Here is a 27,752-nt window from a genome sequence, read left to right on the forward strand (position 1 = left end):
ACAAGACTAGCATATTACAAGACTTTCATATATATTGATCGGTTTAAATTATAAAATTATCTCTGTAACTTACAGAAAAAGGTTCATATGCAAATGTTCCATATGTTTAAAAAATAAAAAAAAAAAATGATCGGCGTCTAATTGAAAATTTATATGTATTGCATAATTTCCCCTAAAATCAATAACCCAAAAAAGTTATTAAAAAAAAAGTGAAAAATGTTTTTCCTACTCTAGCGTTTTCCTTGTAAAAAGATATATTTCGAGACAAAAGACTCGAATTTCCTTTGGTAAAATACCGATGAGCTAATTATTAACGGCGAGATCAAATATCTAACAGTAAATATCGAACTACCCGTTTTCAACCGTTAACACATCTCTCGCTCTCCCCTTCTCCCCCGTGCATCGGCGTTCGAATACTAATGGCGACAAGCTCCGGCGGTGGTGAAACGCCGTTGAAGTCGCAAGCTCAACCACCCAAACCCACATCCGAAGCTACCCCCACACCCGAAAATCAAAAGCTTCAACCTCTCGATTCATCCCCAAATCCCGTTACTCCTCCCAACCCCACCTCCGCTCCTCCCATTCCCACCACCGATTCCAAGCAAACAACCACTCCCGCCACCGTCAATTCACGGCCGCGTGAACCTTACTCCGTACCTGACTCCGATGTCATCCACGTCCCTAGTTATTCCAGTAAGCCCACGACACGATTCACTCTCTTTTCAATCGCTTCTGTAGTGATTACAATAAGGTTGCTAGAAATAAAATCTAGGGTTTCAAGTTGTAGTCTTTTTGTGGTGCTTATTTATTTAGGTTCGATAGCTGGAAAGCTCGATAAAGTTTGAATTACCAACATTGAGATGTTGCTAGGGTTGTTTCCCCCCAAATATTAGGGTTCTTTCTATCAGTTAGTTTTTAGTAAAAGTCATTTATCACTTCCTTCATTATAGAAAAAGCATATGCATTTTGACCCGTGATTTCAAACAAGTTAATTTCGACTTCCAAAATCAAACTGCTAATCTTCTTTATAAAGGGAATTAGTTTTGGGTACACTTCATTTGAAATTCTAATTAACCTGCTAAAAACCGCTCACTTTATTGTCTTCTTCATGAGATTTTCTATATGGGTGTAATTTATTTCATCATCTTATTAACTTGTACTCTTTGTTTAGGGTGGTTCTCTTGGAACAACATTCATGAATGTGAGACTAGAATGCTCCCAGAATATTTTGATGGGAAATCACCCTCTAAAACCCCAAAAGTTTATAAATACTACAGAAATGCAATAATCAAAAAGTTTAGAGACAGTATGAAAGAAACCCCTCCATCTAAAGAAAACCCTATGCCAAAAATCACATTCACTGAAGCCCGAAAGACCATTATAGGAGACGTGGGGTCCGTAAGAAAGGTTTTTGATTTCTTGGAAACATGGGGTTTAATCAATTACTTTGGTTCACCTATCACAAAAGCTCAATTGAAATGGGAAGATAAAGAGAGTAAAAACGTTTCCGCTTCTTCACAGCAAAACACCGATCCGGGAGCCGGAATCACCAATTCCGTTCCTGATTCCGGTGTTCCGAAGAAGAAATTTTGCAGTAGTTGCAATTCCCTCTGCACAATTGCATGTTTTTCCAACATTAAGGTATAACCTGAATCCTTAATCAAATTATGAATGATTCTTTTAACAAAGTATTTTACATTTTTACAACTTTCTTTTTGTTTTGCAGAAAGATACAACATTTTGTGCAAGGTGTTATGTTCGAGCTGGAGTTAACTCTGCAGATTTTAAAAGAGTGGAGATTAGTGAAGAGGTGAAGACAGATTGGAGTGAGAAAGAAACTTTGCACCTTCTAGAAGCAGTTATGCATTATGGTGATGATTGGAAGAAGGTGTCTGAACATGTTGTTGGTAGAAGTGAAAAAGAATGTGTAGATCGTTTTATTAAGCTTCCTTTTGGAGAACAATATGTGGGGCCTCCTGATTCAATTGACCCTGAAGAACATTTTGATGATGAACCTAATCCAAACAAAAAGATGCGCCCCACACCATTTGATGATGCTAGTAACCCCATCCTAGCTCAGGTAAAGATGTTTAAATTAAATCCAGTTATCTTAATTCTTAAACATACTGAAAACCCCTTTAATTTAGTGTTTACAATTTTAATTTGACTTTTTGGACTTAAATTTTTTTAGGCAGCTTTCCTTGCAACATTAACGGGAGTAGAGGTTGCAGAAGCAGCTGCTTCTGCAGCTGTAAAGGCTTTGACCGAAGTCAACTATGAAACTAGTAAAGAAATTCTTGAATCATCTGCTGATGATGCAAAAGATCAAGGTAGTATATATATTTTAGCACTATAAATCAACTTTCTTTTTCCATGTGTTGTGTTTAAAAACACACCTCCAAATTCTCTCTGAATCATAATTGTTTTCTTTTTGGTAAAGATTCTGTAACAACAAATGGTAAGAGCAACACAAATTCATTGGAAGGAAAATATCTTGAGGCAAAATTACAGCTGGAGAAGGAAGAACAGGATTTGGTAAAAACAATTTCTGATATTGCTGAAGTTCAGGTATTTTTTTTATTTGAAATAAAAATTCAACGACTGGATTGAAATTGAAATTTACTTTCAGTTTTTGGGATTAAAATGATTTCTTGTTTATGGGTTTTTATTATAGGCTAAGGATATTCATGATAAGATTATTCGTTTTGAGGAGTTTGAATTACAAATGGAGAAAGAATGGCAACAACTCCAACAAATGCAGAATCTTCTGTTTGCTGATCAGCTATCGATTTTGTTTCACAAAAATGATGGAACAAATAGGAATGAAAATATGGAACAAAAAGTCAAAACCGAATTATCTTGATTTTACTTTGTAGTTTCTACAATAGTTCTTGATTTTTTTTTATCCTCTATATTTCCATCACCATTTTGTGATTAGGGTTTACAAATCAAGCCATGGGCTTCAATTAGTGTAGATGTAATGCAACATAATTTGAGATTGAAGAAACTTGTGTAGCTGAACTGTTCACAAAACTCAGAATATGAAATTTATTCTTCTGATCATGTCACAACTTGAACTGTTGAGTTCCTGCAACATATGACACATATGAGTGTTTTTTTAGTTAATACAGAAAAAAAAAAAAACCGACTTAATAGAGAAAGTCAGGGAAATATCAAAGCAACACACCTGGCTTGTGTAACTACAGTTGTTTTGATTTTGCTTTGTAACAACACAAATCAAACTAATTTGAATGATGCAACTGCCTGAAAGCAAACATGAAAATCAAAAATCACAAAAAGTTTTTAATCATTCAACAAGATCTATAGAAAGACTGCTTCTATAGACAATGAATAAAGGGGGGAGAGGTGAGAATAAAGCAGATATTAGCAATAAAAAAGGGTGATAAAAGTAAGAGGCTAAAAGGGTATTATAAGCTACAACTTGCTTATGCATTTCTAAAATTTAACCCAAGAACCTTATGTTTATATAGTATTTGACATGGATTTCAAGTTCTTGGAGTCCCATTTTGGGTTGCAGCCTCAAAATCAAGATCCAAGAATGGAAATAGGTTGACCTAAAGAATTGAAAACTAGTAAAAAAGCTTAGAAACCATAAATCAGATTAACATTTTCATTTTTCATATATGCATGTAGATCCATCAGAAAGGTTCTATTTGTTCTCATGTATCATCATTAAGATCAGTCAAAATCAACATTTTAAACCGAGTCAACAGAGCCACAAAAAGACAACAGATATAAATCAATTCATCATACCTTTTCAATCTTTGAACGGTATTTCTCTGATTCATCATCTATATACTGCAAGAAATATAAAACCATGGTGTTCAGATTTCCATTATAATTTTAAAAAAATAAACATTTGTCATCATCATAAGTGCTTCACAAACCTGTCCAGTGAGAGTATACAATCTATTATACCAACCATTATTCGCAATTCCAAGAACAGAAATCAAATGTCTTGCACTTTCCCCTGGATTCTTAAGTGTGTATTCTATGTAATACATTCCTGGCCAATTTTGGCATATATATCAAAAATTTTCAGATGTAAGAAAATACCCAAAATTAAATAAATTAATAAAACATCATTTCATTTATCAAGTAATATGGAAAGGGTATACCTTTAGTGGCTTTGCTGTCGATGAGTTTAGCCGAAACACCAGGGGGTTTCTGCCAACTTCTGTCCAATCCGCTAACCTATTATTTATTACTTTATTTTATATTTTTATCAACAAAAAATTCATAAAATTCAAGATTATGAATATACCAAGTTCTCTGCAAAAGCATCGACCTTGCCAAAAGATTCCAACTTGGTAAAATCAGCACCAAGCCCAGTGATCACTACACTCACTGAGATAAACATAGTGAAACTTAAAATTAACTACTAAACTGATTTTCAAAAGCAATGATTAAATAAATAAATAATGAAATAAATTACATGTTATATGTAGAAATACCATTTGAATTTGAAGCTTCTGAAGGGTAGAATGCAGTAACAGACTTGAATCCATTGCCTTCTCCTCCTCCTATTAGCCAATCTACAAGTTCAAAATACTTCAGACTTTTTTACAAATTTACCCTCTTAATTTTTCCTTCCATTTCCTATAAAGAATAGAATCATGTTCACCTTGAGGAATCGTTATCTTGAATTTGTTCACGTCATCGGAGTAAATTTGGAAACCCTCTGGCACAACTAGCAGAAGCGTATATAAATATTTCCCATGATAAATTAATGATTTTAAAATTATGTATTCATGAATTTTGATATGATAAATGTATTGGATATTCAATGGGAATTTATTACCTTCCTCTGCATATGCAAATGGAACCATAGCAGGTACAGACAAAGCGCCGAATACAGTGTGTAACAAAAGATCTCTTCTTTGAACTTTTAGAGATTGTTCTTCAATAGTTAGGCTGGTTTCGAAGGACCCAAGAACAATAATTGAAACACTATTAGAAAAAGAATAGAAAGTGCACAAATGAAGGTAGCATGCGATTAAACATAGTTCGTTTGGATCGATTAACATTTTGGTTTTGTGGATTTACATCATGTTGAGCCAATTGCCAAATGACTGAAATTACCGTAAATCTTGATCTTGTTGATTGGTTTTGCAAAAAACAGTATTTTGATCATGGGATTTCTTGAATCCTGAAGAAATCAAAGGTAAAAACCTGCGGGATTATAACACACAGATAACAAGAAATTGTGCAAAATATGAAGTTTAAAGAGGAGACGGAGAGAGTTTGTGTAAACAGACTTGTAAGGTGAGAGAAAACAGCTGAAGAGGGAGTAATGTGAGGACGAAGGGACTGAGAATGTAGAGAGGAAAGAAGCGCCATAGCTGATGAGATTGAATGACCACTAATCCGCTAAACTCTTCTCCTATTGGATATTGTCTTTTATCCAAGTGGTTTTAGATGTTTCCAAAAGGCAATTCTACCTTTTTTGTGGTTTCCTTTTCTAACTTTGGAGTTACAAGACCAACTAATGGATTAATTTTTAACTTTACTTTATTTTTCATCTTATTTTTTTATACCAAAATAATATTCAAATATATTTTCTTTAATTTTTTTTTAATTTTCATCAATATCATTCAAAATACAAGATTTTTTCAAATTTGTATAAATCTTTTTTGTTACAGTAAATTTAAACTTATATTATTAAATAATATATGTAACCAAAAGAATAATCCGTATAAAAATAATTCAAATTAGTTGTGATATAATAAAACAAATGACTTTCTTTGTCTTTGATGCGTTTATACCGAACAATAAATTGTTGAAATCGTATCTCGGATTAAGTTTCTTTTTCTCTGATGTGTTATATTGAGTGAGACATTCAAAATTGAGAACAAAGCAGTACATCGTTATATAATGGAGTCCCTAAAAATAGTAATAATGCAATCTACAATTTACGCATAATTGATCACGACCAATGAAAGAACTCATGTGTGTATGTCAATTTGAATTTTTGTTAAACATGTTAACATGTTATAAATTATTAAAAAAATCTAAAAATTCAAATGATAAATATGCTTAAAACAGTTATCACATTTAAAATATAACAATACAATTAAACTAATTCAAATTATATAAACTTAAAATTAGAAGAAATTAAATAAGATATATATATATATATATATATATATATATATATATATATATATATATATAATTGAAAGATTAATTTTAGAGTTAATGAATAATGTAATTTCAAATTTGGAGTTACATTATTTATTAACTTTATAGATAAAGTTAATTGGTCTTATCATATTTGGTCCTTAAGTTTGAGTTCATAAATATCTAGTTTATTTAATGTATTCTGATTTCAAGCTTATATTTTGAGTTTGTTTAATTACTGTTATATTTTAAATTTGATAATTATTTCAAATGTATTTAAAATTTAGAAATTTTTAATAAGTTATAACATGATAACATATTTAATAAAACTTCAAATAAAACATACTCTCTCCGTTCCAAATTAATTGTCCACATTTGACTTTTGAAATTTTTTTTTCAACTTTGACATTAAATATTTTTATTTGTGTTATATATATATATATTACTTAATGAAACTTATAACAATGAAAAGACATTTAAAATACAATACATTCATATATTTTCCATCAAATATTATCTATCAAAAACAAAAATATTTAATGTCAAAGTTGAAGAATAAAGACTTCAAAAAATCAAATATGGACAATTAATTTGGAACGGAGGTAGTATATAATTAGAAGAAATTATATAATGATGTAATATTTTATTCATGAATGAGTAAAGCTCAAATTTGAGATGTTGACATACACACATATCTTTCATTGTTCGTGATCGAGTAATGCCCAAATTGTAGATTGTATGATGATTAATTTACATGGACTCCAATATTATATAATGATGCAATGTTTTGTAAGCGATTTTGAATGTCTTGTTCAATGTTGCTAAGTATAAACGCATCAAAAATAAAGAAACTCATTTTGATATATGATTTCAACAATTTGTGGATAGGTATAAATGTATTAAAGACAAAGAAACTCACTTGGATATACAAAATGTGTTAATTGATCATTTGTAGTAAAGATATTCCAACAAATGTGTAATATTTTTTCAAATATATGTATAGTATTTCTATGAATTGTATATTTATTGTAATGTGTTATAAATAAAACTATTTATTTGATAAAATATTTGTTTAAGAATATCATAATTAATTTGAATTATTATTATACAAATTATTTCGTTGGTTATAAATTTTGTAAATAATATAATTTTAAAGTTATTGTCACAAATAGGTTTTAGACAAATTAGTAAAAACTTTGTGATGAAGGGGTACTAATGAATTTTTTTAACAATTTGGATAAAATGAATATACTTGGAAATTTTTTGGTGTAAAAAATAGAATGTGGTTTGAGATGATCACTTTTAGCATTATTTTCATTATAAAAATAGAGGAAAAAATAAAGTAGTGTTGGAGATAGTCTAAGGGCTTGTAAAATAGTAAAATAAGTTTTATATGTTCGAGAAATTAAAGAAATATTACTATTATTTTACGATTGACCTCCTATGTAGGTCTTAGGGCAGGTCAACATGGGTCGCTTAGCTGATACAATTTACCATTTTTTAAATTAAACAAATAGTTTATGTGGTATGATAAAAATATAGATTTTAAGTCTAAGGGGTTATTTGGTTCACCTCTTAAGGGTCACATTAAGAAGATGGTTCTAAGTAGCATTTGATTGAGGCTTTTTTTGTAGCCTCTGATTCGGTTGACCTCTTGTGCGGGTCTAGTGTTCTGCGATTGATCTCTCGTGTGGATCTTGTGACCGGTTAACGTGGGCCGCTCATATGATATGGTTTATCATTTTTTTCTTAAATTAAACAAATAGTTTATATGGTATGATGAAAATATAGATTTTAAGTCTAAGGGATTGTTTGGTTCACTTATTAATGGTCACATTAAGAAGTTGGTTTTGAATAACATTTGCTTGAGGATTTTTTTGTATCCTCTGAATCGATTGACCTCCCCCTTGGGTCAAATGTTATGCGATTGACCTCTTGTGTCGGTCGGGGGGGGGGGGGGTGTTAATGTGGGTCGCTTAGATGATACGGTTTACCGTTTTTCTTAAATTAAACAAATAATTTATGTGGTATGATGAAAATTTAGATTTAAGTATAAGGGGTTGTTTGGTTCACCTCTTAATAGTCATGTTAAGAAGTTGGTTCTGAGTAGTATTTGGTTGAAGCTTTTTGTAGCCTCTAAATCGGTAAGATGGGCTCTCAATACATTCGAATGACCCATTGAGGTAAGTTTCAAACTTCCCAATGAAAGAAAAGGGGAAATTAACATTGTAGCATAATCAAGTTTTGTTGTTGTCCCAGATTGACCATTTTTTTACGCAATAGACCAATAAAGTTAAGTTTTACTTGTCAATTACACAATTATATGACATAATATGAGAAGAGTCGGTTACCTTAGGATGTGGCATTTTAAATCAGATTTATATATATTTGGAGGGGCCACGTAATATCCATTGTGGAAAATCATTTGATTTTTTTCTTCCACCAACACCACAACCCACCACCGACCATCCAAAAACTTGATGTGTCTGAATATTGCTACACCTAATTTTACAAACTATCTAACTAACTATTCGACTAAAGGCAGTGGACCTTTTTGCAGATAGTATAGCACAAACAATCGGGTATCGAACACAGGGAACAGATTTAATTATTTAACCTAATTACTACTAATTTAACCTAAATTTCTAAGCAATCGTTTAATTGGTTTTTATCTGATTTTGCAAGTTCAGACAAACTTAATCACTCAACAACTATTCAATCAAATATTTAAAACACTTTCGTTTAGTTCGAATCCACTTCTCTTTTATGGTTAGCTAACAATTATGGATTATTAAAGTTTGTTACCAAATTTTATATTATTAGTAATTTAAGTCCAAATTTACTAATATTCAACTAATTCATGTAAAACTATGCATGGTCACACACAATCAACACATAATCAGTTATGATTTATGAATGGGGCTATCTAAGATTTATTTATTAAACATAGTTATGGTCATAATATATGTTCTCCAGCACAGCTAAATTTAATTACTTCAATTACTTATCTAAGATTGGGTCGATCCTAGCTCTAGCAATTCAATGTTCACTAAATTACTAAGTGCCAGTTTTATGTAATTTAATAGTCACTAAGCTACACAGAACATGAATTTCAAGCAATAAAAGCATCAAATATTAGCATGCTAGGTATTAACAATCAAACACAAACACATAACCAACTACTAAAAATCCATAATTCAATTAAACTAACCCATAAGTTGAAGCTTCATCTAGCTAAACAGAAGCAGCTACATTCAGCTACGCATGGCTGAAATCACACACATAATTTCAATAAATAAGAACATAGTTAAATGTACCAACTTAAAGTAAAGGTTATGATCATCAATCACTTGTTCTTCAATCAATTCATCTTCCTTGGATGCTTAACACTTGAATTCTCTGGCTTATTTTCTCCAGAATTCTCTCTCTAAAACCCCCAAATCTCTAGCAGAACTCTTGCATTCGTAAGTGCTAAGGATATATATAATTTTCGGAATTATTGCACTTCACGTCGTGAGTTAAGCCTTCACGTCGTGAATTAAGGTGAATCCTTATCGAGCAAGGATTGTGACTTCCCGTGCACTTATCTTCTAGAAAAATCCATTCCATGTCGTGTAAGAGAAGTCCACATCGTGAGTTGGGCTTTTCGCTGGGATTTCCTTCTTTTAGTTCTTCAAACCTCCAAAGTTCCGCTACTTGTCGCTTTTGGTCCATAGTCTTCAAGATTGCTCTTTTTGGCTGCAAAATACAATTCAATCCCATAAGTATCATAAATCCTTGCAAATAACCAAAATATTAATAAAAATGTATTAAAATATTGGCTAAAAATGTGTATAAATATGGCAATCTCAACCACCATCACCATCAACCACCCCACCCGACCACCCCCACCATCACCATCATAACCACCATCCACTCCACCCCTACCATCACCATCATAACCACCTTCCATCTCCTTCCACCACTAGATTATAAACAATCAAGCAAATAGGATAGATCCACTATGGCTGCAAACTCACAAATTACAATGTAAAGAATATATATTCAACTCTTATTTGAAATACATGTACCCATTCTGACGATTTCTTGGTGGAATTCATTGAAAAATCGCTCACAATCGATCTTTTATTCAGTTTCCTGGATTATGAGGTTAAAGAACTTGTTGGGTTGATAGATTTGATTCGAGTTGACCTTGTTGACACCAATGAAAGGTTCTCATCATGTAAACATCTTAGAGAATTATGTGATAGGTTTTAGGCATACTAACACAAGTTCATAAGCAATGGAAACATATAACAATTCTTATATGTTTATGCAACCTATATGGATCTAAGTTCATAATATTATTGAAACTACAAAAGTAATAAAAATTACATACCGCTTTTGAAGTTAGAGATCTCATTGCTTGAGATTGAGTTCTTGCCACCTTTTCTTGGATGTAAGGACCCAAAGTAGAATCCTTCTAATGGTATCACACCTAAGAACACCAAAAGAGCAAAATAACAAACCCCTAAGAGATGGGATAGGAAAAACGAAAACTATAAACCTTAAAAGGTTTATTTTTGTCCAAATATAGGGAAAATGGAGGAGGCTGAATTGTCAAGGAAGGGATGAGCATCTAGGGTTTGACCCTTAACTCCCTATTTATATGTAACACCCAATCCCAGGATGCTTCTTAATTCAGGATTTATAGACTGTAATTCGATCATGTAAAGGATTTGGGCTTTGAGGAAGTAAAGTTTAGACCTTATTGAAGGTTGATAATATTGGTTATGAGATCTAAGCCCTTGATTCGTATGCTGGAGACAAAGGGTAAAAAGAGAAAAGTTATATATCAGGCTTCTTGCCAAGATTATGGTTTTAGTTCGACATGTGTTAAGCCAAAAGAAACTATATAGAATTGTGGTGCTCTTCAATACCTTTATGTGCATATAAAGAACACCGAAAACGGAGTTGAAATAAAGAAGATGTGGCTGTTTGAAGTTGAATTGGGAGATTGGGGATTTTTCCCTACATAGGGCGTAGGAGAGCTACGCATAGCGTATATGATGAAATCAGATCGCAAGGTTAATGATATATTTATTGCGTAATTTTAGCTACGCGGGGCATAGCCGATGTTTGTCACACCCCCAAACCAAGGATGGCGGAAACGTCCGGGGGTGGAGGACTTCATGTATAGTATCACAACAACGAGTATAATAGTGCCCAAAGTAAATACAACCATCATAAATATAATTGAAAAAGTTATACAATAGTATGTGTTTACATGTTTCCAATCAATTACACTTATGATGACAAAAATTGAAATGTTTGACGATTTAACGTCCCATCCTCAAAAGCGGTTGATTTCCTGTTTCACTGAATTCCTGAGAATACAAGTAGTTTGAAAAAGCGTCAACAATTAAGTTGGTGAGTTCATAAGAGTTTTATTTGAGAAAGAAGCCGTTTTCCTTGTAAAAAAAAAAGCGATAGAGTATGATTTCATAAAATTCAATATTTTCTTTATTAAACGCGAAATGAACTCTCCTATGCTATGCAATAATGTACCCTAGAAAGACCTGTAGATTCCTTCTATAATCACCCAGTGTATATAAGTTATATAAAATTTAAGTTAAATAAACGGTCGAATATAATGGGTCTGCCCTAGGTCCACAACCAAACAAGGAACAGGAAGTAAGGCGGACCCACCAATTCTAGGTCGATTGCGACTAGATTCTTATATAACTCTAACATATACACTTAGCAATTATAGCTGAAGTCTAACAATTCTAGATGAAATGTAGTTTTGATAGAAATATGTTTCCAAAGAAAATCCAATATTTTCCTTATAAAAGTCATGTAGTCCTAATTGTTAAGACAGAGAATATGTGTGTGTTTTGTGCTTATAATGTTCATAATGGGAATGTGTTTCCAAAGAAAATCCAATATTTTCCTTATAAAAGTCATGTAGCCTTAAGCGTCAAGACCGAGAATATACAAGTATTTTTCCATACTTAGAGTAATTCATGCAAGTTTAAATCGGCATAAACTCGTTTAATTTAGAAGTAAAACCCCTTTTCAAAGTAGAATTTTTCCTGTAAACTTGAAAGATTGTTAACTCCCTATGTGAGTCGCTATAACCATACTACGACAGAATAACCTGCTTACGACGTTCTTCAGGCGTCGGAATCGAAATGACACTTGTCACCCCCGATCGGCCGATCGGACTTATGCAAGCAGCATGGGTGTGAGTTGTCAATCCCAATATAGATCTATACACAATTATCACGCTCTCCCTATAAGAGACTCTGGTTATAACTAATTCAGGATTTTCTGTGGTACTTAAGAGTACCCCGAAGGAGAATGTCTCACAACTTACGTTAACTAGTTTACATATAGTTTTGAGTATAAAACCTCTTCCGTGGAGGAAGTGAAATCACCTTTTATGAAAATACATTTGTGATATAAATCCATAAACTATTACTATTATAGTTTATCAAGTAGTATATGAAAAACCCATTTGTTTTGAGAGTAAAACCTTTTCCGTGTAGTATGCTTTTATCGAAAATTCATAAACTATACTTAATGTAGTTTATTATATGTGTTCGAAATGCATGGAGGAAAAACCTTAACATGAATGACTAATTTCTGTTTTATGATGATAAACTAACAAGAATTCATCCAAACATTGAGAAACTTATTGTTACGCACTTTGCTCAACATACTACAAAGTGTTATTAATAAGGTAAACTATGCAACTAGTTTTTATCCTTTCTGCACTGTTTTGAAATTATCATAGAAAAATCATACGGAGTCGAAAACTAACTCCGTAAACTCTGAGAGTTTAGAAAATGTGTCTAGTTTATTCATAATTTTTATTATGATTTTTAGAAGTCTCTAACTTATGTGAAAGTGTTCATAATCACAGACTGGTCCGAATTCGTTTCTGAAATGATAGGCAGTTTTGTAAAAATCACCATAAATCGTAGAAAAATCATATGGAGATGTGAAAGTAGTAATTTTAAATGTATAAACCTAAACTACTTGCATATTAAACAGTTTTGAAAGATATTAAGTTTACGTTGGGTAAAACAGTTCGTGAACAGGTCACAACTTTTCTGTTGTAAGCTGTCAAGTTGAGTTTTGAATATGTTTTGGTATTTTAACTTGTATTCCCCCTGAAAACTGAAGAAAACTAGAAAATGTAGGGGTATGAACTCACCTTGAGTGATTTCTTGAAGAGTGGAAGGTTGAAGATGATGAGTTTCAAGTCTAGATCACTTGATGAACACACGAAGTTTTGGATGATCCTAAGAATGATTTTTGGTGTGAAGATATGAGTCGTTAATCCAAGAGTGTTATGAAAACATGTAATAACACTTGAGTTAGAAGGAAAAACTTACCAATAAGTGAACAAATGACTCAAGAATACATCAAAAGTGTGGCTGAAAGTTGAGAGAAAAGAGGCCCTCTTGATGGTTTAAGAAGTGTATAATTTTGATGGTGAAGTAAAAGATGAAGGGAATCCCATGCATTTCCTTATATGGAGGGTTGCTGGAGCAAGTGGCTAGGGTGAAGGGATGTTTGCCTTGGTTTGTGTGATGTGGATAAGGTTGGACCAATGAGAAAGTGACACATAGGAGGCAAGTGGGCACACTTGACCCACTTGTGGTGTAAAATACTCTTCTTATTGTAAAATAATGATTTATAATTAATAAATCCTTGAAAAATAATTAAAATAATAGTTCTGGGGGTTAAAAATGATTAAAATATGAATTCGGTGAAAAAATCCCGTCAAAAACGGGCTTAGGAGGCGAAAGTAGTCGAAAACCGGACAATAGGGACCGAACCTGCAAGGTTCGGCTCTTAGGAGTGTGAGAACCAAGAGGGAACCGAGAGTAGGAGGGAAGACCGAAGGTCCGAAGTGGGGGGGGGTGCGAGGGTCTCGCATGGGAGCCGAAGTTAGGTCCTCGCTGCTGAGCTTCGGTCTGCTGATGTTTCGGTCCGAGATGCTTCTGACACTTTCGGTTCTGACACTTTCGGCTCATAAGAGGTTCGGCTCCTAAGAGGGATTTCGGTTCCTAAGAGGAGTTTCGGTTCCTAAGAGGGGTTTCGGTTCCTAAGAGGGGTTTCGGTCCTATATAGCTGTTTTTCGAGAAATCTTTCCGTTTTGCGTGATTTTTGACCAAGTTAAGGGTCGGGATGACCCGAATGACTATAAAAAGTTCGAGAGAGATTTTGGGAGAGATTTGGGAGAGATTTCACATACTTGGAGAGATTTCACATACTTGGAGAGATTTGGGAGAGATTTCACATACTTAGAGAGATTTGGGAGAGATTTCACATGCTTGGAGAGATTTCACATACTTAGAGAGATTTGGGAGAGATTTCACATGCTTGGAGAGATTTGGGAAAGATTTCACATACTTGGAGAGATTTCACATACTTAGAGAGATTTGGGAGAGATTTCACATACTTGGAGAGATTTGGGAGAGATTTCACATACTTGGAGAGATTTCACATACTTAGAGAGATTTGGGAGAGATTTAACCTTAGCCATTATTATCGCATAATCTCGCAAATGCAAGGTTCGCGAACCCCTTTATGCTTTGTTAATGATCGTTTTAAGTCCCCGAAAGGGTCCTTAGTCGTGTTTTGATGCGTTTAACTCCCTTTTTAAGGTTTTTACATTGTTAACACATAGATTCTTCGAGACACTTGAATTTTTGACATAAAGATGCACATTTTTATACATAGAATAACTTTTAACATACAAGTACTAGTTAAGTTTGACCGGCTTGACTTGTTTACTTTGACTTTGACTTTGACTTGAATTTGACGGTTGTCACATTATCCCCCCGTTAGATGGAATTTCGTCCCGAAATTTGTATTTGAGTGGGACATCAAGGGTTGGGGAATAGATGAGGGTATTTTTGCTTTATTTGGCCTTCGCGTTCTCAGGTGAACTCGGGTCCTTGTTTCACGATCCAACAGATCTTCACAAGAGGGATTCGTCTTTGGTTTCGTCGGGAGGTATCACAAGAGTCTCGTCGGACATACCTTTTTTTAAATTTGACACGCGGATGGTTGGATGTACATTATTAGGTTCTTGGGGCAGTCGGAGTTTGTATGCTACTGAGCCAATCCTAGCAAGGATTTCGAATGGTCCTCTGTACCTTGGATTTAGTTTCCCTTGTTTACCGAAACATATCATTCTTTTGAATGGTGAGGCCTTCGGTAGAACTCGGTCACCAACCCGCAATTCCGAGGGTTTGCGTCGCTTATCTGTGTAGTTCTTTTGTCGGCTTCGAGATGCTTTCAGCCTTTCTCGAATTTATACTAAGTCGTAAGTAATACTTCCCATCGGAGCGCTGCATAAGGTCTGCTTTAGTGTTTCTCATTTGATTAGGTCGGTAGGGAGCATATGGGTTCGGTTTTCGAGACTAGACTTATTCGGATGGTAGGACGTTCATTCGCACTCCTGGGTAGCCTTGTCCCGAAGTTCATGGTAGGACTCGTACCTGGTCCCTCTATCTTTAACTTGCGTATAGAGGTCGTATGTAATTAGGATTGGTAAGACAGTTGGATGGGTGACTCCGCCCCAAGTCCACAACCAGACAAGGAACAGGAAATAGGGCGGAAACACACATCCAATGTCCATAGAATCTTAATTATATATTATCCTCGCGTATACACTTCGTAGTGATAGACTAACTGTATTCATCTCAAGCTTCTGTGCTTGCTCTTGTCCTGTTATACGTGTGATATTCTCGAAGGGTTTACTAGGAATAATTTAAAAAGGTGCGGAAAGTGTAATACTCCTCTGGTGAGTGTTTTGAGGTTTCACAGCGAGAGATGGCCCGGAGATCAGTGTCGGATTTGCGTTTATAGGAGACGAGGGTTTCAAGGTTAGGTGAAGGGTCTTTTCGTAGCCGTGTAATCGGGAAAGTGAGGACTATACCAATCGACATCGAATGATGACAACATATCTTTTTAGTAACACATGTGTTAGGTTGTATTCGTACGAATTATTCATTAGGGAGATGGAGTATCATGTGATTCTTGTTAGTGTGCTCCGTTTCGATCGGTGTTATTGTTACTGCAAATGATTCATACCACAACAGCTAGTACTGGTAGTAAGTGTGTTCTGAATACTAGTAGTGATTCCTTATATCTTGATCCCCGACCGATCATTCTATGATCGATCGGTATATGTAAGTCGCATGTAAATTGGTATTGATGAACCCGTCGAGTGGGTGGCTCTACCCTAATCTCACTACTAGACATGGAATAGGAGTTAAGACGGAATTATTCGCTTTAAGTCTTTAGTATTTTGATTATAATTAACCTTGATGTATATACCAAGTTATCCCAGCTTACTGGTAATGATCCTAAGATCATATATAAGTGTCTTTGATTTGATTGAACGAGAGAGTATTTTTAACTACTTTTTGATATACGGTAATTTTAGCAACATACCAATTTCATTACAAACATATGGTACTTAAACGTTTTTGTTGTTGGAAACATTACAAAAGTCCTAATAAGGTTCCGTGTTGCTCCTGCTGGTTTGGTTGTCACACTCCTCCTGCTCCTCCGTCATTCCTCTCATTTGGACAGTCCCTCTTGAAGTGTCCCATTTCACCGCATAGGTAGCATACTGGACTTACACTGATGTTGGTGATTGAAGCGATGTGCTGGGTCTGGGTCCTGCAGAAATGGGCAATATGTCCGTTCTTGTTACAGTTTTTACAGTGAAACACCCGGCAAACTCCATTATGATGGTAGTCACACTTGTTACACTTTGGAAGTGTTCCCATATATGGTCTGACCGGTGTTTGAGTGACAGACGTTGTGGCTAGTGTCGAGGAATGAGTCGGGACTGATGTTGTAATTACAGGGGCAGCCACGGATTGTTGTTCTTTAGCGCGTTTTTGAGATAGGTTGCACTCCTTTTTGTCGCAAAATTTCCGTTTCTTGTTCTTAGGTTTGTGGTCTGAGGCGTCCTCGTGGGTAGGCACCCGCTGATGTTCTTGACTGTTACTACGGTTAGAATTGTCAACACCGCCTTCAACTCTGCTGGCGTTGTTAGTATTGAGTTGCGTCATGACGGCTGTCACGGCTGCCGTGACCGCAGCTTGAAAAGTAGCAGAGTCTATCTGCAGGATTGCTGCCTTGCTTGTTGGCTGGTTACCTTTTTGTGAAGACATAACTCTGTTGCATGTGGAGAAATGATTTCGTGAGTGGGGATGATTCTAATTATACCCTTATCATTTATATACACATATATAAATTTCGCAATTTACTGAACTAGTCTTGATGTTTCTGCTAACGTTCCGGAGACGGAGTTTATGGTAGTGGGTAGAAGTAGGTTTTGTACGGGCGTTAAGTTTTTCCCATCCTAGGATTAGGTTTGTCCAAACACACTTGGTTGAGGAGTTCTGATGGGATCCGGTGCATTAGTGTTGGTATGACCGCACCCTATAGGTCTTGGAAAGGCACCTTTCAACCATGAGGTTTAAAAAGAAGAAATGATAATGAGTATTGAATAAGGGTTTATACGTCAGGAGTTATCTCACTCAGTTTATCTTAGTTATGAGTGTATCGAGTTCCAATGTTTTTGGTGTCTTTCGAAAACAATTCATAACGAGAGTCTATATATAATAAACTTATGAATTCTTAGTAGTATTGCTCCCAATGAAAATAATACGCATGCCCCTTTCATTTGTATGATTCTAGTATATTTAGCTTTTAGAGAAAGGTTTTGAGCCTGATGCAGGTCTACACCACATTATTGCAAGGAAAGGTTTGGACCGCAAACAAATCTCTCAACTAGTGTAATCACTAACTCGCGGGGTCGGGCCTACACATGGAGGGGAGTAACACCAACGCATACTCATAGGCCTAATCTAGCAGGTCTTGTGAGTAAAATGAACTTTACTCTCTACAATTCATCCCCAAATGGCGATTGCTGTTGCTGATGGCGACTCCATCCCTTGATCAATGCTGCCCAACGGGGCACAGGTTCGATGTAGTCGAGGCGGTTCGCGAGAGCCCTGGCTATGTAAGGAGAGTTGTCGACCTCTGGCTCCATCTTCGAATCTTTTCCTCATCACCCACTAACTTTCCGGGTTCGGAAAGTAGGGGTTTCCCGGTAAGTAAGATCTTGTCATGGTGTCCGTGCGAGAATAGGGGTGAGGTAAGAGGCATATAATAATTATATTCCTAGAATTACTTATAGGGGTTTGATCCTCTTTAGTTACTTTTATGATGACATGGTGCATACTAGTTACATATCTAGGTTATATATAACTTTAGCGTATCTATTTAGTGATTGTAGACCTACTAGCAAGAATCAGTTTAGTTTTCACATAAGTTATACTACCACAAAATACTCCTATAGTATTTTAAATGTTATGTTTGGTTGTTAACGATTTTCTGGTATGGGTGTTGGTAAGTTGATAGACTCGTTGTCCACTATGACTATCCCCCGACACATACTAGTCACTTCTCGGACGAATATAGTTGATCAGGCTATATTCCTCCCAGACTTGATTGCATATCCCAGGGCATATTCACATTGCACAACTCTTCTATTTTTAACTTTTGTGTTTTCCTTAGACGTGGCACTAAACCGGTATGCATGTATGTACGTATACTTTTAACAAGAAACTATTTATTTCTAAAAGTATAGTTATTTGAAAATGTTTAAATCAGAGACTTAAGTCCCAATGCATTTATAGTTTGTATATCTTATGTGGTTCGATATACTTAGTTCACTATAAACAATGCTATGATACCAATCTGTCACACCCCCAAACCAAGGATGGCGGAAACGTCCGGGGGTGGAGGACTTCATGTATAGTATCACAACAACGAGTATAATAGTGCCCAAAGTAAATACAACCATCATAAATATAATTGAAAAAGTTATACAATAGTATGTGTTTACATGTTTCCAATCAATTACACTTATGATGACAAAAATTGAAATGTTTGACGATTTAACGTCCCATCCTCAAAAGCGGTTGATTTCCTGTTTCACTGAATTCCTGAGAATACAAGTAGTTTGAAAAAGCGTCAACAATTAAGTTGGTGAGTTCATAAGAGTTTTATTTGAGAAAGAAGCCGTTTTCCTTGTAAAAAAAAGCGATAGAGTATGATTTCATAAAATTCAATATTTTCTTTATTAAACGCGAAATGAACTCTCCTATGCTATGCAATAATGTACCCTAGAAAGACCTGTAGATTCCTTCTATAATCGCCCAGTGTATATAAGTTATATAAAATTTAAGTTAAATAAACGGTCGAATATAATGGGTCTGCCCTAGGTCCACAACCAAACAAGGAACAGGAAGTAAGGCGGGCCCACCAATTCTAGGTCGATTCCGACTAGATTCTTATATAACTCTAACATATACACTTAGCAATTATAGCTGAAGTCTAACAATTCTAGATGAAATGTAGTTTTGATAGAAATATGTTTCCAAAGAAAATCCAATATTTTCCTTATAAAAGTCATGTAGTCCTAATTGTTAAGACAGAGAATATGTGTGTGTTTTGTGCTTATAATGTTCATAATGGGAATGTGTTTCCAAAGAAAATCCAATATTTTCCTTATAAAAAGTCATGTAGCCTTAAGCGTCAAGACCGAGAATATACAAGTATTTTTCCATACTTAGAGTAATTCATGCAAGTTTAAATCGGCATAAACTCGTTTAATTTAGAAGTAAAACCCCTTTTCAAAGTAGAATTTTTCTTGTAAACTTGAAAGATTGTTAACTCCCTATGTGAGTTGCTATAACCATACTACGACAGAATAACCTGCTTACGACGTTCTTCAGGCGTCGGAATCGAAATGACACTTGTCACCCCCGATCGGCCGATCGGACTTATGCAAGCAGCATGGGTGTGGGTTGTCAATCCCAATATAGATCTATACACAATTATCACGCTCTCCCTATAAGAGACTCTGGTTATAACGAATTCAGGATTTTCTATGGTACTTAAGAGTACCCCGAAGGAGAATGTCTCACAACTTACGTTAACTAGTTTACATATAGTTTTGAGTATAAAACCTCTTCCGTGGAGGAAGTGAAATCACCTTTTATGAAAATACATTTGTGATATAAATCCATAAACTATTACTATTATAGTTTATCAAGTAGTATATGAAAAACCCATTTGTTTTGAGAGTAAAACCTTTTCCATGTAGTATGCTTTTATCGAAAATTCATAAACTATACTTAATGTAGTTTATTATATATGTTCGAAATGAATGGAGGAAAAACCTTAACATGAATGACAAATTTCTGTTTTATGATGATAAACTAACAAGAATGCATCCAAACATTGAGAAACTTATTGTTACGCACTTTGCTCAACATACTATAAAGTGTTATTAATAAGGTAAACTATGCAACTAGTTTTTATCCTTTCTGCACTGTTTTGAAATTATCATAGAAAAATCATACGGAGTCGAAAACTAACTCCGTAAACTCTGAGAGTTTATAAAATGTGTCTAGTTTATTCATAATTTTTATTATGATTTTTAGAAGTCTCTAACTTATGTGAAAGTGTTCATAATCACAGACTGGTCCGAATTCGTTTCTGAAATGATAGGCAGTTTTGTAAAAATCACCATAAATCGTAGACAAATCATATGGAGATGTGAAAGTAGTCATTTTCAAGGTATAAACCTGAACTACTTTCATACTAAACAGTTTTGAAAGATATTAAGTTTAAGTTGGGTAAAACAGTTCGTGAACAGGTCACAACTTTTCTGTTGTAAGCTGTCAAGTTGAGTTTTGAATATGTTTTGGTATTTTAACTTGTATTCCCCCCTGAAAACTGAAGAAAACTAGAAAATGTAGGGGTATGAACTCACCTTGAGTGATTTCTTGAAGAGTGGAAGGTTGAAGATGATGAGTTTCAAGTCTAGATCACTTGATGAACACACGAAGTTTTGGATGATCCTAAGAACGATTTTTGGTGTGAAGATATGAGTCGTTAATCCAAGAGTGTTATGAAAACATGTAATAACACTTGAGTTAGAAGGAAAAACTTACCAATAAGTGAACAAATGACTCAAGAATACATCAAAAGTGTGGCTGAAAGTTGAGAGAAAAGAGGCCCTCTTGATGGTTTAAGAAGTGTATAATTTTGATGGTGAAGTAAAAGATGAAGGGAATCCCATGCATTTCCTTATATGGAGGGTTGCTGGAGCAAGTGGCTAGGGTGAAGGGATGTTTGCCTTGGTTTGTGTGATGTGGATAAGGTTGGACCAATGAGAAAGTGACACATAGGAGGCAAGTGGGCACACTTGACCCACTTGTGGTGTAAAATACTCTTCTTATTGTAAAATAATGATTTATAATTAATAAATCCTTGAAAAATAATTAAAATAATAGTTCTGGGGGTTAAAAATGATTAAAATATGAATTCGGTGAAAAAATCCCGTCAAAAACGTCAAAAACGGGCTTAGGAGGCGAAAGTAGTCGAAAACCGGACAATAGGGACCGAACCTGCGAGGTTCGGCTCTTAGGAGTGTGAGAACCAAGAGGGAACCGAGAGTAGGAGGGAAGACCGAAGGTCCGAAGTGGGGGGGGTGCGAGGGTCTCGCATGGGAGCCGAAGTTAGGTCCTCGCTGCCGAGCTTCGGTCTGCTGATGTTTCGGTCCGAGATGCTTCTGACACTTTCGGTTCTGACACTTTCGGCTCATAAGAGGTTCGGCTCCTAAGAGGGGTTTCGGTTCCTAAGAGGAGTTTCGGTTCCTAAGAGGGGTTTCGGTTCCTAAGAGGGGTTTCGGTCCTATATAGCTGTTTTTCGAGAAATCTTTCCGTTTTGCGTGATTTTTGACCAAGTTAAAGGTCGGGATGACCCGGATGACTATAAAAAGTTCGAGAGAGATTTTGGGAGAGATTTGGGAGAGATTTCACATACTTGGAGAGATTTCACATACTTGGAGAGATTTGGGAGAGATTTCACATACTTAGAGAGATTTGGGAGAGATTTCACATGCTTGGAGAGATTTGGGAGAGATTTCACATACTTGGAGAGATTTCACATACTTAGAGAGATTTGGGAGAGATTTCGCATACTTGGAGAGATTTGGGAGATATTGCACATACTTGGAGAGATTTCACATACTTAGAGAGATTTGGGAGAGATTTAACCTTAGCCATTATTATCGCATAATCTCGCAAATGCAAGGTTCGCAAACCCATTTATGCTTCGTTAATGATCGTTTTAAGTCCCCGAAAGGGTCCTTAGTCGTGTTTTGATGCGTTTAACTCCCTTTTTAAGGTTTTTACATTGTTAACACATAGATTCTTCGAGACACTTGAATTTTTGACATAAAGATGCACATTTTTATACATAGAATAACTTTTAACATACAAGTACTAGTTAAGTTTGACCGGTTTGACTTGTTGACTTTGACTTTGACTTTGACTTGAATTTGACGGTTGTCACAATGTTGACCAAAACCCTAACCCTAAGGGTTTGGGCCCAATTTAAGGGGTCTAATTTCTTGGAAACCTTCCCATTACCAGCCTCCATCACCTCATATCGTTCTTCTGAAACCCTAGCCATCAATTGTGAGTTTTGGAATGATTAGTGTGATTTTTGTGTGTTTTCTTGAAGAAGGAGTCCATTGGAGAAGCAAGTGGGAACTCCAAGCTTCATAGATTCAAACCTTGCACTTCATCACCTATCTCTAGAAGGTATAAAGTTTGCATCTCGATGCTCCCTTTTTAGATCTATTTAGCTCATGGGTTTTTATGTTTTTAGTCCCTTAACCTTGGTCTTTATGGGTATGATCTACTCCATGCCTTAAAAGTGTCATTTCTTGACGTTTCTGAGCTTGTTGAGTCATAAAATTGGGAGCTTAGTCACTCCCATCCATCCATGCATGAGCTCTTGAGAATGAGAGGGCGTTTTGGGACTTAGGGCTTGGTGATATGATCTTTTAAGCCATGCAAAGGTGTAAAGTCAGAGACTTTATCACTTAGTATGTTTATTTCGTCAAGATTTGTGAATTGGACGATTGGTCTTTATGTATTAAGAGCTTAAAGTGAAGTTGGCAAACAACATGATTACGTAGGGCGTAATCTAGGCTATGCATGGCGTGGCCTGAATTGTCACCATTTTACCATCTAAGGCTCAAAGTTGGGCGTAGAGTATTTTGTACGTAGGGTGTAGAACCAGAAGGGGGATTTTGGACAATTTGGTTATTAGGTTAAGTGGAGAGGGTTCTAAGCTTGGAAGGGTAAAATAGTCTTTTGCCCCCAAGTAGAGCAATTATGAGACACGACCCTTGAGTTTATATTATTACCTTAATTTATAATTAGGGCCTTATTGTATATTGATTAGTGTGGGGAGTTCTGGTATCGGCAACTCGAGTGTGAGATTTGTTGTCTTCAGATCGATGTGAGTCCTCTTACTATACAGTGTTAGATGCTAGCTGTCTTTGTGACTCTTGCATTGGTATGTATGTTGGGTTGGGCCCATTGGTATGCATGTTGGTTTGGGCCCGTCGTATGGTATGTGGTATTTTGGGGAACTCCTTAAGCTTTGTGCTTACGATTTTGTGGTTTAACATTTTTTAGGTACTTCAATTTCAAAGGGAATGGCCAGGTTTGACTGCACAACATCCCTTGAAGGCTTTTTAGGTATTGGATATTATTGTTTTACTCTAATGTTTAAATGACTTATTTCACTTTGATTGGATTTTGAACAAATGGTTGTATGAATTTGATGGTTTAAAAATGAAAATTGTATCAGCATTTTTGGGATGTTACAATTGGTATCAGAGCCTTGGTTTGGGGGATTTGGGCACACTCTCAGGTGTTTCTGAACTAAAATTGAGGAACTTGTAATTTATTTCTAAGAAAAGGGAAATAAAATTTTCTAAAATAGATTTTTATAAAGAAAGGGTGCGATGCGTGCAATCAACCGAGCTCAAGTAAGTGATTCCCATAATACCCATACATGATGATATGTTATACGTTATGGAATGTTTGCATGCTAGAATAATGCTAAGGATACCTTCAGGAATTGCATGATAGAATGACCTGATTTGTCATGCCTTGTAGCCTAGGAGGAATTGGATGTTATGTTTAGATTTGAAATCTATGTTGGTGGAACTGATTGCTAGTGTATGTTTGAAATTGTATACGGTTAGGATTATATAACCCTAGAATGACTGATTTATCCTTATTTCCTATTCCTCGTCTGGCTGTGGTCTTAGGGTAGAATCATTTATTTAACTGTCTATTTGATCCCATATTATGTATAATTTGCATGCATAAGGCAACCGACAGTGCTGGTAGAAGTTCCTAGCATCGCAGAAGTTAGTGAGTTGGGGGATGCCTTTTAGTTTTTGTGGCCTTATGAGTGTTACTACTTGAATGTTGCTTGCTTTGTACTTTGTGGGACTCATATTGATGTGAATTAACTATTAAATGAATATGTTAAGTTACATGCTGTAAAGGTTAAATAATTTTATAATGACTGATTTGGCCCTATTACACAACTCTCGTCTGAGTCTAACCATTGTAGGGTTAAGTCCTTTAGTCGAAGGATTATTTAAGCTTTGTTGTATGTAACTGTATTCAAGAAGTAGTTCGCAGACATTGATAAGAGTCTTTCATTATCTCATGGCAGGGTGAGGTGATGATCCTAAGAGAGCCTAGGAAGTGCTTTAGTGCGAGTGGTGTGCTGTTTAGCGGGTATAAGGAGTATCGGTTTGAGAAGGTGACTTAGAGGATCCGAGATGATTATTAAGGAAAGTATGGATAGGTGTAGAAGATAGTATTGGGTCCGTACTACTAAAAGCACAGGATTCGTACTCAAATTAAGGAAAGTCTTGAAAATTCTAAGAAGCCTGTAAAATGATGATTCTTTGGGTATGTTCTGATCATTATATGGTTGTTTTTCAGTATGATGATGAGCACTCGTGGAGTAGATTCTGGTTTTGGTTCAGGTTCAGGCTCTGGTGCTAAGCCTATTAATGAAAGGATTTGCGAGTTCATTTCATCTGAGATCATTCGAGGTATTTTGGATGCGACTCTTGTGATGTTTGGTACCATAAAGGAGGGGATTATGGAGCTATTGGATGAGCGTCTTAGGGATTATTGTGCATAGATTGTGGTTGGTCTGATTGGGGTGCATACTCTCTCTCGTCGAGATTTAAAGGCTTGTGGAGCCCCAGAGTTCTTCGGGAAGAAGGACCATGCTGCTAGTGAGCAGTGGTTTGCTGACATAGAGAATACTCATTGAACTAGTTTCTGCTAGGAGGGATCAAAGTTGGGATTTGCAGCCTGCCTTCATAGGAATCGAGCTCGTGATTGGATTGTCGTTGAGATCTTATATACCTTACTAGAGGAATTACCTGACATTATTAGACATATCTCTGATAGGTTGGTCGACAAGTTTGAGGAGAAGATTGCAGTTGTCTACATAACTAACAGGACTGATAAAGTGACTCGGGAGCGGGAGCTTGGTTTGGAGACTCAGTTGGGAAAGAGAAAGTGGACTCATGACCCAAATATCTTTCAAACATCTAAGAAGCCTCTACGCTGCAAGTCTAAATGTGGCAGGTGTAGACGAAAGGGCCGTATTCACCAAGATTGCACCATGGAGGTAGAATTATGTCATCGTTGTCATTAGCTTGTTCATATTAGGGAAAATTGCCCACATTAGACGACTAGGGCAGCTTAGACCCCATCATCTGCGGTTTTCAGGAGGCGGATTCAGGACCTTTGTAACATCCATAAAATTTAAACTTTTCAAAACAACCCTTTTTCCATAGAAGTGTTTACAAAAAAATCGTTGTTCCCAAAACATTATTTAAAAATCAGAATCTCTTTCAACATAATTTTCAAAGCATTCACATTATCAGAGTTTCCCAGAAATCATAAGTCCAAAACACGAGGATGTGTACAGTCACGCCTTCACCTTGCCACTATCCACTGAAGTACCTGAAACCATAAACCAAAACTGTAAGCACAAAACTTAGTGAGTTCCCCCAAAGTACCAACACCCAAACATATAATATATACAAATAACAACATGTATATAGAGCCTTCAGCATGTCTGGACTGCCTCACCGGGCCAACAACCTATCTAGACCGCTCACAGAACCTTCAGCATGTCTGGACCGCCTCACCGGGCCTACAGCCTGTCTGGACCATTCTCCGGGCCTTCGGCCTGACTGGTCCGCCTCGCAGGCCTTCAGTCTATCCGGACCGCCCTGGGTCTGTTGGCCTTCAGCACAAAGCAGGACCGCCTCAACCTAACCACACACACAAATGTCGACATATACATAACAATAAACATATAACCAGTCAACAGAAAATAGGCAGATCCTACAAATCACTAAGCATAACTTCATCCTATCTACCAGGATACAGATCTAACAGATCATAACAGCATAGCAACATCCTATCTACCAGGACACCGATCTAACAGATCACCACAACATGGCAACATCCTATCTACCAGGATACTGATCTAACAGATCACTACAACATGGCAACATCCTATCTACCAGGATACCGATCTAACATATCACTACAACATACAAGCATGTGATAAACCAAACCAAAAGGTCCGACATTGGTGCCTTCGACCCATAAGCATAGTGAGGAAGACTCACCTCACAAGCAGCACTGACTGATAAGATCCAACTCTCAAATCTCAGCTCCTGGATCAAACGCTTACAACCACCATGTGACCATTTCCATCAAAACTCTGAAATACCCAAAATGCCCTCAAAAGTTAAACTTGGTCAACCATGGTCAAAGTCAAAGTCAACAGTCAAGGTCAACAGCCCATGTTGACCCAACTCGTTGAGTGCGCTTATCAACTCGTCGAGTTCCTTTAGTATTCAGAAAGCCGGGAAAAACCCCAGCCAACTCGCTGAGTTGGCTGGAAAACTCGCCGAGTTTTACCCTTTTACACATTCAATCCTTTTTCATCAAGTCCAACGTTTCAATATGTAGATCTAGCACCCAAGAGCTGGAAAGTTACATAAAGTTTCCAACTTTACGTTCATGCATGCCCCAAAGAGGCTCTAACTCTCAAGGAAAGCTTAATAAGGGATCTTAAGCATGAAAGAGGCCTAGAACTCAATAAAGTTTGCAACTTTAAGCCAAAAGGGGCCATCAAACATCCAAATCTAAAGTGACAACTCAAAGAAATGCTCAGCCCCATGAACCATCCCAAAAATGAGTCAAATATGACAATAAACTTCCAAGGAAGAGATCTAAGCAATAGATAAGCAAGTTTTCGACTTTTTACCTCAAAAGAGTAGCTAAACTCAAGGAGATCCTGGATCTATAGCTTTCCCTTCAAGCTAGGCACCACCAACTTCAAGATCTTTCAGAAATGAGACCAAAAGAAGCAACTTTTAAGATCACACACTCAACTTGGGGTAAGATGCACGAATTCTAGGGTTTCTGGACAAAGGATGCGATTAAGGAGGCCATCAATGGGACTTAAGGCCTTTAAATAGGGTGCAACACCCTAAAGATTAGGGTTTCATATCCAGCCACCAACTCGTCGAGTTTTCCTCTCCAACTCGATGAGTTGGTCCAAAAAGATCCGCGACCCCAAAAACTTTCAACACG

At 36.1% G+C, this 27,752-nt stretch overlaps 2 protein-coding genes across 3 annotated transcripts; one reads left to right on the forward strand and one right to left on the reverse strand.

The window, feature by feature from the left end:
• Nucleotides 1-325: 325 nt before the first annotated feature.
• SWI3B (switch subunit 3) lies at nt 326-3,071 on the forward strand. Its single transcript, XM_079071280.1, has 6 exons — nt 326-693; nt 1,172-1,641; nt 1,727-2,080; nt 2,192-2,330; nt 2,441-2,568; nt 2,675-3,071. Exons 1-6 carry the CDS (start codon nt 420-422, stop codon nt 2,861-2,863), a joined length of 1,554 nt encoding a protein of 517 aa, XP_078927406.1. The 5' UTR covers nt 326-419; the 3' UTR covers nt 2,864-3,071.
• LOC145137143 (psbP domain-containing protein 3, chloroplastic-like) lies at nt 2,832-5,419 on the reverse strand. 2 transcript variants are annotated; one of them, XM_079071282.1, is made up of 11 exons: nt 5,280-5,419; nt 5,104-5,170; nt 4,823-4,935; nt 4,646-4,702; nt 4,476-4,556; nt 4,286-4,368; nt 4,140-4,215; nt 3,909-4,027; nt 3,775-3,819; nt 3,188-3,264; nt 2,832-3,088 (listed from the first exon to the last, which is right to left on the reverse strand). In XM_079071282.1, the coding sequence occupies exons 1-10, from the start codon at nt 5,359-5,361 to the stop codon at nt 3,238-3,240; spliced, it is 750 nt and encodes a 249-aa protein (XP_078927408.1). In that variant the 5' UTR covers nt 5,362-5,419; the 3' UTR covers nt 2,832-3,088; nt 3,188-3,237. The 2 variants fall into 2 exon arrangements, with proteins under 2 accessions (XP_078927408.1, XP_078927407.1); XM_079071281.1 differs by having other exon boundaries at nt 4,646-4,711.
• Between the last annotated feature and the right edge of the window lie 22,333 nt (nt 5,420-27,752).

The sequence above is a fragment of the Lactuca virosa genome, chromosome 9 (assembly GCF_052849685.1).
Source record: "Lactuca virosa cultivar CGN04683 chromosome 9, Lactuca_virosa_CGN04683_v6, whole genome shotgun sequence".
NCBI lineage: Eukaryota > Viridiplantae > Streptophyta > Magnoliopsida > Asterales > Asteraceae > Lactuca > Lactuca virosa.

What these genes read in the sequence shown, in the direction of transcription:
- SWI3B (XM_079071280.1), top strand. Translation starts at nt 420, where the DNA reads ATGGCGACAAGCTCCGGCGGTGGTGAAACGCCGTTGAAGTCGCAAGCT. An exon ending in CCACGTCCCTAGTTATTCCA is followed by an intron (nt 694 to 1,171) that starts GTAAGCCCACGA and finishes CTCTTTGTTTAG; the next exon opens with GGTGGTTCTCTTGGAACAAC. An exon ending in TGATGATGCAAAAGATCAAG is followed by an intron (nt 2,331 to 2,440) that starts GTAGTATATATA and finishes TTTTTGGTAAAG; the next exon opens with ATTCTGTAACAACAAATGGT.
- LOC145137143 (XM_079071281.1), bottom strand. Translation starts at nt 5,361, where the DNA reads ATGGCGCTTCTTTCCTCTCTACATTCTCAGTCCCTTCGTCCTCACATT. An exon ending in ATTTGCATATGCAGAGGAAG is followed by an intron (nt 4,712 to 4,822) that starts GTAATAAATTCC and finishes CGCTTCTGCTAG; the next exon opens with TTGTGCCAGAGGGTTTCCAA. An exon ending in CAAGATAACGATTCCTCAAG is followed by an intron (nt 4,557 to 4,645) that starts GTGAACATGATT and finishes TTGAACTTGTAG; the next exon opens with ATTGGCTAATAGGAGGAGGA.